Source organism: Zeus faber, assembly GCF_960531495.2.
Source record: "Zeus faber genome assembly, chromosome: 17".
Taxonomy (NCBI): Eukaryota; Metazoa; Chordata; class Actinopteri; order Zeiformes; family Zeidae; genus Zeus; species Zeus faber.
The window spans coordinates 29,926,004-29,939,722 of record NC_137204.1 but is presented as its reverse complement, the minus strand read 5'-3'; the positions used below and the strand labels follow the sequence as shown (position 1 = coordinate 29,939,722).

At 35.2% G+C, this 13,719-nt stretch overlaps 1 protein-coding gene across 1 annotated transcript in view; it reads right to left on the bottom strand.

Annotated features, from left to right (window-relative positions):
- Window positions 1–6,868, bottom strand: part of txnl1 (thioredoxin-like 1) — a 9,381-nt gene extending 2,513 nt beyond the window's left edge. Inside the window, exons 1-6 of the mRNA XM_080017365.1 lie at window positions 6,671–6,868; window positions 4,711–4,807; window positions 3,842–4,015; window positions 2,362–2,484; window positions 1,839–1,908; window positions 597–769 (exon numbers count right to left, since the gene is read on the bottom strand). Coding sequence (XP_079873491.1) covers window positions 597–769; window positions 1,839–1,908; window positions 2,362–2,484; window positions 3,842–4,015; window positions 4,711–4,807; window positions 6,671–6,768 — 735 coding nt within the window. The 5' untranslated portion in view covers window positions 6,769–6,868. The remainder of the gene's footprint in view (window positions 1–596; window positions 770–1,838; window positions 1,909–2,361; window positions 2,485–3,841; window positions 4,016–4,710; window positions 4,808–6,670) is intronic.
- Window positions 6,869–13,719: the final 6,851 nt, after the last annotated feature.

Sequence of the window (13,719 nt, the reverse complement as noted above, 5' to 3'; positions counted from 1 at the left end):
TCTTCAGAATCGTTGGAGAGTGAGACAGGTGATCAGAATGTGCCCTGATCGCTCTCGACGGCCGTCTATCTCACCGCCAGGAAGAGCCCTCCCTGGAGGGTTCTACTGGTTCATGGTGGAACGTTAACATTAAGTTCTGTTAATTACGATGTGGGTTTGAGTTTGATTCCACGTTCGGCCCTAAGAAGGACGTGTACAAGTATAAAGAACACAAACAACTGATGCAAATGTTGGTCATGATGTTGAATGAGTTGTTTCTAGATCTGATAACTGCATAGTATCCCATCAATTTTCCCAGAGCTCCAACCAAAGCCTAACCTCCACATATTCCCCTGATGGAGGAACCAGCTAGCCTACCCCCCCCCACCCACCCAAAATACTGACTTCATCCCCAATCCAGGCTCTGATGCAGGTTCTAGCTGTTCCTGAGGCCTGAAGAAGCCCGGTACCACCAGCACCACCACCACCACATCCCAGTCACATCTGGCTGTTTTTAACAATGTTAGAGTGTGATGACCATCAGAATCAAGGCGTTCTGGTCTTGTGAAGGTCCAACGTCTTGGGCCCTTCGTGCACCGCGACCCCGCCCCGCTTACCGTGACGCTCTGTACATTCTGGAACTTGACGTAGCGCAGCGGGATCAGGCCTTCGTCCTTGTAGTCCTCCTCCAGCAGCTCCAGCTTCTGCGTGGCCTCGCAGCGCTCGGCGTCGTCAAAGCTCATGGAGCGAGGCAGGTTGATGAACACCTTCACCAGCCTGGGGGCCTGGGCTGTGGGGGAGGGGGGAGTTCAGGGCGTAGGAATCCTATACATCAGCATTGTTTTGTTACCAGGCACACCGACCGGACCCCGGGGGCGCAGCCAAGCTAAAGTATGTTTGCTTGTGCATATTAGCCTTTCTTAGGGAACGTGCCTGCGCATATTTGGATATATATTTTTTTTTTTCAGTTTTCCTGAAGCATTTATTTTTATTTATTTTTCAATTGTCCCCATAAAAAATTCCTTGTATTTGGAAAAAGCACTGGGCCGAATAAAAACTCTGGTTCTGACACTGCCGGCCACTTATTGGTCAACACCCACCTCCGGGTAGGACTGGGCGATAATGTTGGCAAAATCAAATCTCAAAATATGTTTTGATGAATACCTCAATATGGATAATTTGATGATACTTTAGGGATGACCATCAGTGGTTTCATGAAATATTTCAACACAAGAACCAATATTCAAACCAAGTAGAACCAGTCAGTGGTAAAGTGGATATTATATAATGAGCATGGATTAGAACAGCCTGACGTTCAGAAAGCTGCAGTACTTTACTGTCAGACATGTTCCTGCTTATATATTTTTATTCCATTGGTTTGTTATTATTGCCTATTTTTTATTGTAAGCTGTTGCTGACACGACAATTTACTGCATCACTATAACTATATTATTACTATATAACTATTACGATAACACATTACTTTACCGTAATGCTCCTAAAAGACATTTAACTACACCACCATGCCAGCGCAAGCAGGCTCCCAGACCAGACCAGGTCTCATATCAAAATATCAATATTATAAGGACATACATCAGAGCAGCCCTATTCCAAAATTCATCTTTCATTCTGCCTTCCATCTCCTTCTCCAACGCCATCCCTTCTGCCCTGTTCGAGGTCAGATTGTGTTGCGTGCCGCGCCGTGCTGCTGTGCGCGACGGAAAGACGCCGTAAAACACAGAGCGGGTATTATGCGACGTCCACTTCAGACGCGGGGAGCCCGACCCCACGTGTGCTGGTCCTGGACCTCCTGCCAACCCCGCACTCCACCAGAGCAGGCGTGCCGCGGAGAACCTCACCAAAGTCTGAGGAGAGCAGCTTCATGGAGAACAGCTTGACCGGCTGGTTGAAGGCGATGGTGATGAGCAGCTGGAGGAGGCAGATCAAAACAAAAACATTAGTATCTGACGCCGCATCCCGCGGAGGATCAACCCTGCCGTCGAAAACACCACCTCCGCTACGTCGCACTTTTGGACCGATTCAATGCGTAGGAGCTGTGTTTTGAATTCGTCGATGTATTGATTTCAGAAAAAAAAATAATAATAATAATTTGAAATGAGAAAACATTATCAAAGTAAGGTATGTTTATCCAGGCTGCTGTCAGGAGCCATCTTTTGTTGGGCTGGTCTTCTCTCCATGACTTAGACCACGGAGCTGCCTCAATGAGTCTCAGCTTTGTTTACAACTGGTTGCCGTGGTGTTAATATTCAAAGGATCAATCACGAACTGCACCTCCACCTAAGTCAGTCCACCGTGGAGGTGCAGGACTGTGCCGCCGAGTTTTATCTGGGAAGGTAGTGAAGGTGTCGGGGGGGCACCCACCTGCTCGTCACAGTCAGACTCCAGGTAGGACGAGTCTTTGGTCAAGCAGCTGTCGAAGCCGCAGTCGTCGCTCTCGTTCAAACATTCGCAGCCGCTCTTGTTGACGAAAGGCATGAGGTCCATCTGAAAGGAGCACAGCGGCGTCGGCTTCAACAGACGTGTACTCACAGCCAAGCAGGGTGGAGCGGCGGAACAGCCCAGAGCACATACCGGGTGGAGCCAACAGCCTCCAACCAACCTTCTGCTACTCCAGCCTGGGCAGTGGATGCTCCCTTGGTGCCTCTACTGTCGTCACCTCCGTGCACGTTCCTCTACTGTCATAACCTCCGTGCACGTGCCTCTACTGTCATAACCTCCGTGCACGTTCCTCTACTGTCATAACCTCCGTGCACGTTCCTCTACTGTCGTCACCTCCGTGCACGTGCCTCTACTGTCGTCACCTCCGTGCACGTTCCTCTACTGTCGTCACCTCCGTGCACGTGCCTCTACTGTCATAACCTCCGTGCACGTGCCTCTACTGTCATAACCTCCGTGCACGTGCCTCTACTGTCAAAACCTCCGTGCACGTTCCTCTACTGTCGTCACCTCCGTGCACGTTCCTCTACTGTCGTCACCTCCGTGCACGTTCCTCTACTGTCGTCACCTCCGTGCACGTTCCTCTACTGTCATAACCTCCGTGCACGTTTCTCTACTGTCGTCACCTCCGTGCACGTTTCTCTACTGTCGTCACCTCCGTGCACGTTTCTCCACTGTCGTCACCTCCGTGCACGTTTCTCCACTGTCGTCACCTCTGTGCACGTTCCTCCACTGTCGTCACCTCCGTGCACGTTCCTCTACTGTCGTCACCTCCGTGCACGTTCCTCTACTGTCGTCACCTCCGTGCACGTTCCTCTACTGTCGTCACCTCCGTGCACGTTCCTCTACTGTCGTCACCTCCGTGCACGTTTCTCTACTGTCGTCACCTCCGTGCACGTTTCTCTACTGTCGTCACCTCCGTGCACGTTTCTCCACTGTCGTCACCTCCGTGCACGTTTCTCTACTGTCGTCACCTCCGTGCACGTTTCTCCACTGTCGTCACCTCCGTGCACGTTTCTCTACTGTCGTCACCTCCGTGCACGTTCCTCTACTGTCATGTCTCTCTGTAGACTTCTCCCACTGCCGCGGTTCTCTGTGGAAGTTCTTGTTCAGGAGACATTCTCCTTCACGCGTCTCTTGGAGAACGTTCTCCTACTCATGTCAGTTTGGATCCTTCTACGACTCACTTCCTTTGAGACATCCTACTACTCAAATCCAGCAGATCCTTTCACCCCGCCAACTCAACTCCAGAGCTTCAGTCAGTGGTGGCTCATTCAATCAGTTATGGTTCCTTTGGTCGCTCAGCTGCTACTTGGATAACTGAGGCCACTCTAGAGCTAATAAATGGCAACGAGCCTCCGCGGGGACGCGGGCGTTTCCACCTCAGGAACGTTGTGCTACTCACATAGCCTTTTGGAATGTCCGAGTCCCCGTCGTTCCCAGGGTCATTGTCTGTGTGCTGTTTGACCTTCTCCTCCAAACCTGCTGCATCCGCCCCCTGGTACTGATCCACACGCACCCTGTTCCTGAAGAACAAGAATGTAGGCGTCGCTGAGATGTTGTTGGCAGCTGCAGTGGCCTATCAGGGGCGGAGGGAGAGTGAGGAAAAGATAATGAGCACCTCGCCTCAAGACAGGTGGAATCAGTTATTGGGCACAGGGAGACCAAAGAGGCACATTTTAAGGATAACTGTGTTCTACAAAAATAAAATCATGAGACGTAGCTTTGGACGTCATATTCCCCTATTCAATCAGTAAACTAACTTTTTTTTGTCCTCCGTATAACCTTGTAGGGTGGTTCTGGAAGGCATCTCATCAGGCACTAAAACAGTTTCACAGAAACATAGCCTGTCAAGGCTACATGGAAAATGCTCAGTCTTTCTGTCCTTTAGCGGTACGGTTTCAACTACGGACTACGTTAAAACACCATTACACCTGCAACAGCTCGGTATCCACACATCAACCATTTAGAAAACACGGCAGACGCCAACACATTTGAGCACCAAACAAACATGTGCCATTGATCGTTACTCATGATAAAAACAGTGTCCAATTTGAATATAACCGTAATGTACTACGTGAAAGAAGGGGTCTATGGGTTGTTTTTCCAAAGTTATGAAACCAATATTCATGCAAATAATCAAAGCAGACAACCTGTACTTTGAGCTCATATTTACTGTTTGATTGTCATTGGAAACGCTCAGAGCACAGAGCCAAAACAACAGGAAATGTGTCACTGGCCAGTTCCCTGTGGTCAGCATGGTGTGTTCCTCACCTGGCAGACGTGTACGTCCACTTCGAGGAAGACCACTTGCGGGAACTTGTTACTGATGGCATTGAAAGCCGGTGCTATTCTGACGCAAGGCCGACACCTGGGGAGGCAGGAACAGCACGTTAGACCTCCTGGTACGTTAGATCCTGAGTGTCTGAGGTCCCAAATGTGCTGCTATGCACTTGACCCACTCCTTAGACTGGGCGGTAGGTTACGTCTTTTGGACAGCGTGATACGGTATATTCATAAAATTAACACATTGGTTATATTGTAATAGCCCGAATTGGGCAGTGTGAATGTTTAAGGGAATATATGACCTGAAAAGGCCAAAGACTCGTAGGGGTTCGAGTCCTCATTTGGGACCATGTTCTGTTATAGTTTGGATTTTATTTATTTATTTTTTATCTGTCTAGTTGTTCACTGTGAGGATGTGTTTGTCTCTATGTATGTAAACAAAGGAGATCCTGACATCGATCTGACATGACCTGTATAGATCAATGAAATAATAACACCAGATTTAACATTAGATGTTGTAAAATAAATGTAGGCATAACAGTTGAAGTGAATAATATTTTCTATTATGCCAATAATACGTTCTTCCATATTGAAACATAGTTATACTGCTATAGCGAGACGTGAAGTGCTTAGTGGCAAGGTCCAGAGACTGAATGTGAGGCATAATAAGACAAATAGAAGCTAAATTAAAGAAACAATACAATAGAAAATAGAAAATATGGTGATAAGGAAGCTACAGCTTAGAGTGTAGTTTTACACAGTGTGCAGTGTATAACTGTGTGTTACCAAGAGGTTAAACAACCAGAAAAAGTTTAGAGGTAAGATAAGAGATGGGATGTAGGAAAAGAGACAGGGTGTGACTTCTGGCCAACAGTGTAAGGAACCCATGGTGAATGTTTATTTCCTCCTTCACAAGTCGCTTGTGTGACAGCTGCTCACCAGGGTCGAGCAAATGCTTTGTGCAAATCTTTTCTTTACAGAGTGGATGATCATTGTGTATGATCTGGAAATATTTTGTGTAAGTATTTTCTTAAAAGGAGAGATACTTGGAAACCCAGGCACGTGGCATGTTTGTGTGTGTCTAGGCCATTCCAGGAAGTAGATGAGAAAGAAACAGGAATAAGTAAGACAGACAATGCAGGGAAGAACAGTTAGCACATGGGTTGATTTCTTTTGGGCATTTTGGTGTCAGGACCCTGAAATCTCAAGACTCCACAGAAATAAAAAAACAATTCACTGAGGAACGATTATTTTTACCCTGTTTTTATTTCATTCTTTTAATGATCTCATTATTCTACTTTGTAAATGCATTTTGCTTTGCTGCTATACAAATAAAGGCTATTATAAACAATATAGAAAATCTAGAGATATGGAAGTTACAGTACAGTTGTATACAGTGTGTAGTGTATTTCAATGCGCATTACCAATAGATAACACAATCTAAAATAGAAAATCTAGAGACATGGAAGTTACAGTGTAATGTATTTGCCAATGTACCTCCACATGTTGCTGTTCTACACTGTACATATATTTTTTTTGTATAACTTGCCCAATTTCCTCTTTCAGTGACAGTGTAATTGTTGATATCGAGGTAGATTTTTTGTATGGTTCACTTTAGGGATTAGTGTCTATTGTCAACGGTTCATTATAACTACTATATATATAAATATAGATGCATCTCTCTCTCTCCATTACTGCAGTGTCATGGCTAGCTAGTGTTAGCCGGGTTAGCCGCAGCATGGTGCGGCTCCTGCCAGGCTAGCGCTGCCAGCAGGACACACGCACGCACACACACGCACGCACACACGCGCGCACACAACCACAACCACACACACACACACACACACACACACACACACACACACACACACACTGCGGGTTTTTTAGGAAATTCTAAAATACTAACGTGCGGAGTGGCGGGCCCCGGGGGGCCTCCCGCTCGTCTTACCCGGCCATCGTGAACTTCACCACGGCGAGCCTGGAGCCGGCGGCCGCTAGCTCCGGCTGGAGGTCCGAGTCGCTCCCGATGACTTTGACCCCGACCATCGTACAGCGGCCTGAGCTGCGTGACCTGGGGGACGCGTGCGGGGCTCGCGGGTCGGAAGCTTTGGGGCTTTGTTGTTCTTTACCTCGCGCTGTGCGTGCGGGTGCGGGTGCGGGTGCGCGTGCGCGGTGTGGCGTCAGGTACTCCGCGTCGTTCCACGCAGACCGCGGCTCAGCCAATCAGAACGGAGGGGGCGGAGGGTTTTTATTTGTTGGGTTGCTTATTGAGAGAGATATATATATATATATATATATATATATATATATATATATATATATATATATATATATATTTCGTGATTCATTTTTTCAAATCATCTATTTAGTTGTTTTACAGTCTGTTTTACAGTCTGCGAGACAGCCAATCGGGACAGAGAAGGCGGGGCGTAGCGTGTGCTCCGGTAATTCGGTTCCTCTTCCGGTTTAAAATAACATTTGTTTTATTATTATTATTTTTTTAATCATACCTTTAGTTAAAATATAATTGATGATATATATCTATGTTTTTTTCTATATTTTCGATGTTTTCATTTCATGCTATGATCATTTTTCTTCTTCTTCCTCTTCTTTTTATCATTAATAATATTGTTGTTATGATTATTATATATAATTATTATTGACATTATATATCATTTAATTGTTTCTCTTCGACAACTTCCCTGGTGGTCTAGTGGTTAGGATTCGGCGCTCTCACCGCCGCGGCCCGGGTTCGATTCCCGGTCAGGGAACAGTTCTTTTCGCTGCTTCAGGACCAAGATGTTGGAGGAGTTTTTAACATGTTTGCAAGTAGTTTTTAAAATGATCAATTTCAAATGTTCATTTCAAATGTTCATTTTAAATGTTCTTTTTAAATGTTCATTTTAAATGTTCATTTCAAATGTTCATTTTACATGTTCATTTTAAATGTTCTTTTTAAATGTTCTTTTTAAATGTTCATTTTAAATGTTCATTTTAAATGTTCATTTCAAATGTTCATTTCAAATGTTCATTTCAAATGTTCATTTCAAATGTTCATTTTAAATGTTCATTTTACATGTTCATTTCAAATGTTCATTTCAAATGTTCATTTTACATGTTCATTTTAAATGTTCTTTTTAAATGTTCTTTTTAAATGTTCATTTTAAATGTTCATTTTAAATGTTCATTTTACATGTTCTTTTTAAATGTTCTTTTTAAATGTTCATTTTACATGTTCATTTTAAATGTTCATTTTAAATGTTCATTTTAAATGTTCATTTTAAATGTTCTTTTTACATGTTCTTTTTAAATGTTCATTTTAAATGTTCTTTTTACATGTTCTTTTTAAATGTTCATTTTACATGTTCTTTTTAAATGTTCTTTCTAAATGTTCTTTTTAAATGTTCATTTTACATGTTCATTTTACATGTTCTTTTTAAATGTTCTTTTTAAATGTTCTTTTTAAATGTTCTTTTTAAATGTTCTTTTTAAATGTTCATTTTACATGTTCTTTTTACATGTTCTTTTTAAATGTTCATTTTACATGTTCTTTTTAAATGTTCTTTTTACATGTTCTTTTTAAATGTTCATTTTACATGTTCTTTTTAAATGTTCATTTTACATGTTCTTTTTAAATGTTCATTTTACATGTTATTTTTACATGTTCTTTTTAAATGTTCTTTTTACATGTTCTTTTTAAATGTTCATTTCAAATGTTCATTTTACATGTTCATTTTAAATGTTCTTTTTAAATGTTCTTTTTAAATGTTCATTTTAAATGTTCATTTTAAATGTTCATTTCAAATGTTCATTTCAAATGTTCATTTCAAATGTTCATTTCAAATGTTCATTTTAAATGTTCATTTTACATGTTCATTTCAAATGTTCATTTCAAATGTTCATTTTACATGTTCATTTTAAATGTTCTTTTTAAATGTTCTTTTTAAATGTTCATTTTAAATGTTCATTTTAAATGTTCATTTTACATGTTCTTTTTAAATGTTCTTTTTAAATGTTCATTTTACATGTTCATTTTAAATGTTCATTTTAAATGTTCATTTTACATGTTCTTTTTAAATGTTCATTTTAAATGTTCTTTTTACATGTTCTTTTTAAATGTTCATTTTACATGTTCTTTTTAAATGTTCTTTCTAAATGTTCTTTTTAAATGTTCATTTTACATGTTCATTTTACATGTTCTTTTTAAATGTTCTTTTTAAATGTTCTTTTTAAATGTTCTTTTTAAATGTTCTTTTTAAATGTTCATTTTACATGTTCTTTTTACATGTTCTTTTTAAATGTTCATTTTACATGTTCTTTTTAAATGTTCTTTTTACATGTTCTTTTTAAATGTTCATTTTACATGTTCTTTTTAAATGTTCATTTTACATGTTCTTTTTAAATGTTCATTTTACATGTTCTTTTTACATGTTCTTTTTAAATGTTCTTTTTACATGTTCTTTTTAAATGTTCATTTTACATGTTCTTTTTACATGTTCTTTTTAAATGTTCTTTTTACATGTTCTTTTTAAATGTTCATTTTACATGTTCTTTTTACATGTTCTTTTTAAATGTTCATTTTAAATGTTCTTTTTAAATGTTCATTTTAAATGTTCTTTTTAAATGTTCTTTTTAAATGTTCTTTTTAAATGTTCTTTTTAAATGTTCATTTTACATGTTCTTTTTAAATGTTCATTTTACATGTTCTTTTTAAATGTTCATTTTACATGTTCTTTTTACATGTTCTTTTTAAATGTTCATTTTACATGTTCTTTTTAAATGTTCATTTTACATGTTCTTTTTACATGTTCTTTTTAAATGTTCATTTTACATGATCTTTTTAAATGTTCATTTTACATGTTCTTTTTAAATGTTCATTTCAAATGTTCATTTTAAATGTTCTTTTTAAATGTTCTTTTTAAATGTTCTTTTTAAATGTTCTTTTTAAATGTTCATTTTACATGTTCTTTTTAAATGTTCTTTTTAAATATTCATTTTAAATGTTCATTTTAAATGTTCATTTTAAATGTTCTTTTTACATGTTCTTTTTACATGTTCTTTTTACATGTTCTTTTTAAATGTTCTTTTTACATGTTCTTTTTACATGTTCTTTTTAAATGTTCTTTTTAAATGTTCACTTTACATGTTCTTTTTACATGTTCTTTTTACATGTTCTTTTTAAATGTTCATTTTACATGTTCTTTTACATGTTCTTTTTACATGTTCTTTTTACATGTTCATTTTACATGTTCTTTTTACATGTTCTTTTTACATGTTCTTTTTAAATGTTCATTTTAAATGTTCATTTTAAATGTTCATTTTAAATGTTCTTTTTAAATGTTCATTTTAAATGTTCATTTTAAATGTTCATTTTAAATGTTCATTTTACATGTTCTTTTTAAATGTTCTTTTTAAATGTTCATTTTACATGTTCATTTTAAATGTTCTTTTTACATGTTCTTTTTAAATGTTCATTTTAAATGTTCATTTTACATGTTCATTTTACATGTTCTTTTTAAATGTTCTTTTTACATGTTCTTTTTAAATGTTCTTTTTACATGTTCTTTTTACATGTTCTTTTTACATGTTCTTTTTAAATGTTCTTTTTACATGTTCATTTTACATGTTCATTTTACATGTTCTTTTTAAATGTTCATTTTAAATATTCTTTTTAAATGTTCATTTTACATGTTCATTTTAAATGTTCTTTTTAAATGTTCTTTTTAAATGTTCTTTTTAAATGTTCTTTTTAAATGTTCATTTTACATGTTCTTTTTAAATGTTCTTTTTAAATGTTCTTTTTAAATGTTCTTTTTAAATGTTCATTTTACATGTTCTTTTTACATGTTCTTTTTAAATGTTCTTTTTAAATGTTCATTTTACATGTTCTTTTTAAATTTTCTTTTTAAATGTTCTTTTTACATGTTCATTTTAAATGTTCTTTCTAAATGTTCTTTTTAAATGTTCATTTTACATGTTCATTTTACATGTTCTTTTTAAATGTTCTTTTTAAATGTTCTTTTTAAATGTTCTTTTTAAATGTTCATTTTAAATGTTCTTTTTAAATGTTCTTTTTAAATGTTCATTTTACATGTTCATTTTACATGTTCTTTTTAAATGTTCTTTTTACATGTTCTTTTTAAATGTTCTTTTTAAATGTTCATTTTACATGTTCTTTTTAAATGTTCTTTTTAAATGTTCATTTTACATGTTCTTTTTACATGTTCTTTTTAAATGTTCTTTTTACATGTTCTTTTTAAATGTTCATTTTACATGTTCTTTTTAAATGTTCATTTTACATGTTCTTTTTAAATGTTCTTTTTACATGTTCTTTTTAAATGTTCATTTTACATGTTCTTTTTAAATGTTCATTTTACATGTTCTTTTTAAATGTTCATTTTACATGTTCTTTTTACATGTTCTTTTTAAATGTTCTTTTTACATGTTCTTTTTAAATGTTCATTTTACATGTTCTTTTTACATGTTCTTTTTAAATGTTCATTTTAAATGTTCTTTTTAAATGTTCATTTTAAATGTTCTTTTTAAATGTTCTTTTTAAATGTTCTTTTTAAATGTTCTTTTTAAATGTTCATTTTACATGTTCTTTTTAAATGTTCATTTTACATGTTCTTTTTAAATGTTCATTTTACATGTTCTTTTTACATGTTCTTTTTAAATGTTCATTTTACATGTTCTTTTTAAATGTTCATTTTACATGTTCTTTTTACATGTTCTTTTTAAATGTTCATTTTACATGATCTTTTTAAATGTTCATTTTACATGTTCTTTTTAAATGTTCATTTCAAATGTTCATTTTAAATGTTCTTTTTAAATGTTCTTTTTAAATGTTCTTTTTAAATGTTCTTTTTAAATGTTCATTTTACATGTTCTTTTTAAATGTTCTTTTTAAATATTCATTTTAAATGTTCATTTTAAATGTTCATTTTAAATGTTCTTTTTACATGTTCTTTTTACATGTTCTTTTTACATGTTCTTTTTAAATGTTCTTTTTACATGTTCTTTTTAAATGTTCTTTTTAAATGTTCACTTTACATGTTCTTTTTACATGTTCTTTTTACATGTTCTTTTTAAATGTTCATTTTACATGTTCTTTTACATGTTCTTTTTACATGTTCTTTTTACATGTTCATTTTACATGTTCTTTTTACATGTTCTTTTTACATGTTCTTTTTAAATGTTCATTTTAAATGTTCATTTTAAATGTTCATTTTAAATGTTCTTTTTAAATGTTCATTTTAAATGTTCATTTTAAATGTTCATTTTAAATGTTCATTTTACATGTTCTTTTTAAATGTTCTTTTTAAATGTTCATTTTACATGTTCATTTTAAATGTTCTTTTTACATGTTCTTTTTAAATGTTCATTTTAAATGTTCATTTTACATGTTCATTTTACATGTTCTTTTTAAATGTTCTTTTTACATGTTCTTTTTAAATGTTCTTTTTACATGTTCTTTTTACATGTTCTTTTTACATGTTCTTTTTAAATGTTCTTTTTACATGTTCATTTTACATGTTCATTTTACATGTTCTTTTTAAATGTTCATTTTAAATATTCTTTTTAAATGTTCATTTTACATGTTCATTTTAAATGTTCTTTTTAAATGTTCTTTTTAAATGTTCTTTTTAAATGTTCTTTTTAAATGTTCATTTTACATGTTCTTTTTAAATGTTCTTTTTAAATGTTCTTTTTAAATGTTCTTTTTAAATGTTCATTTTACATGTTCTTTTTACATGTTCTTTTTAAATGTTCTTTTTAAATGTTCATTTTACATGTTCTTTTTAAATTTTCTTTTTAAATGTTCTTTTTACATGTTCATTTTAAATGTTCTTTCTAAATGTTCTTTTTAAATGTTCATTTTACATGTTCATTTTACATGTTCTTTTTAAATGTTCTTTTTAAATGTTCTTTTTAAATGTTCTTTTTAAATGTTCATTTTAAATGTTCTTTTTAAATGTTCTTTTTAAATGTTCTTTTTAAATGTTCATTTTACATGTTCATTTTACATGTTCTTTTTAAATGTTCTTTTTACATGTTCTTTTTAAATGTTCTTTTTAAATGTTCATTTTACATGTTCTTTTTAAATGTTCTTTTTAAATGTTCATTTTACATGTTCATTTTACATGTTCTTTTTAAATGTTCTTTTTACATGTTCTTTTTAAATGTTCTTTTTAAATGTTCATTTTACATGTTCTTTTTAAATGTTCTTTTTAAATGTTCTTTTTACATGTTCTTTTTAAATGTTCTTTTTAAATGTTCATTTTACATGTTCATTTTACATGTTCTTTTTAAATGTTCTTTTTAAATGTTCATTTTATATGTTCTTTTTAAATGTTCTTTTTAAATGTTCTTTTTAAATGTTCTTTTTAAATGTTCATTATGAAGCTGAATGCACAGCGCCTGTTTTCATGGTGCATTCAAGTTCCTTGGAATATTTCGACTTTTCTAACCCTTCTCTCGACGCAGAGCAGCTGCACCCGTGTCCTGATCCGTCCTCGTCGTTGTCACGCTGTACTTACAGCTGCCAAACATCAATGACTTGAATGAAAAGCCCGTATTGAAGAAAGTCACGTTCTATTCGTGAAAACAGGAACAGGGTGGATCTTACCTGAAAAACCCTTAAATACATGTGTTTATGTGGCCAGTGTATGTGAATACAGTACAATCCACATTGTTCCTGGTTTTACAACAGAAAATCAGCTTGAAAATAAGGGACCGGATGTGTGCCGCTGACGCAGTATAACACCCATATATACCTAATTTTTAAATTCGTTAAAAGTATTGATAAGCAGCATTATTGAGCGTTATTTAAAACATCGTTTCGTGGGGAATAATCACAGTTTTTTTGCGGGGGCCTTGTCGTCTGATGACGCGATTTTAGAGATAACAAACAGCGACACCTTTACTTTGAAGGTGGCGGAGCGGACGTGGTGATCGGCTGACAGGAAGTCCGCCTCCCCGTCATTCGGTGGGCAG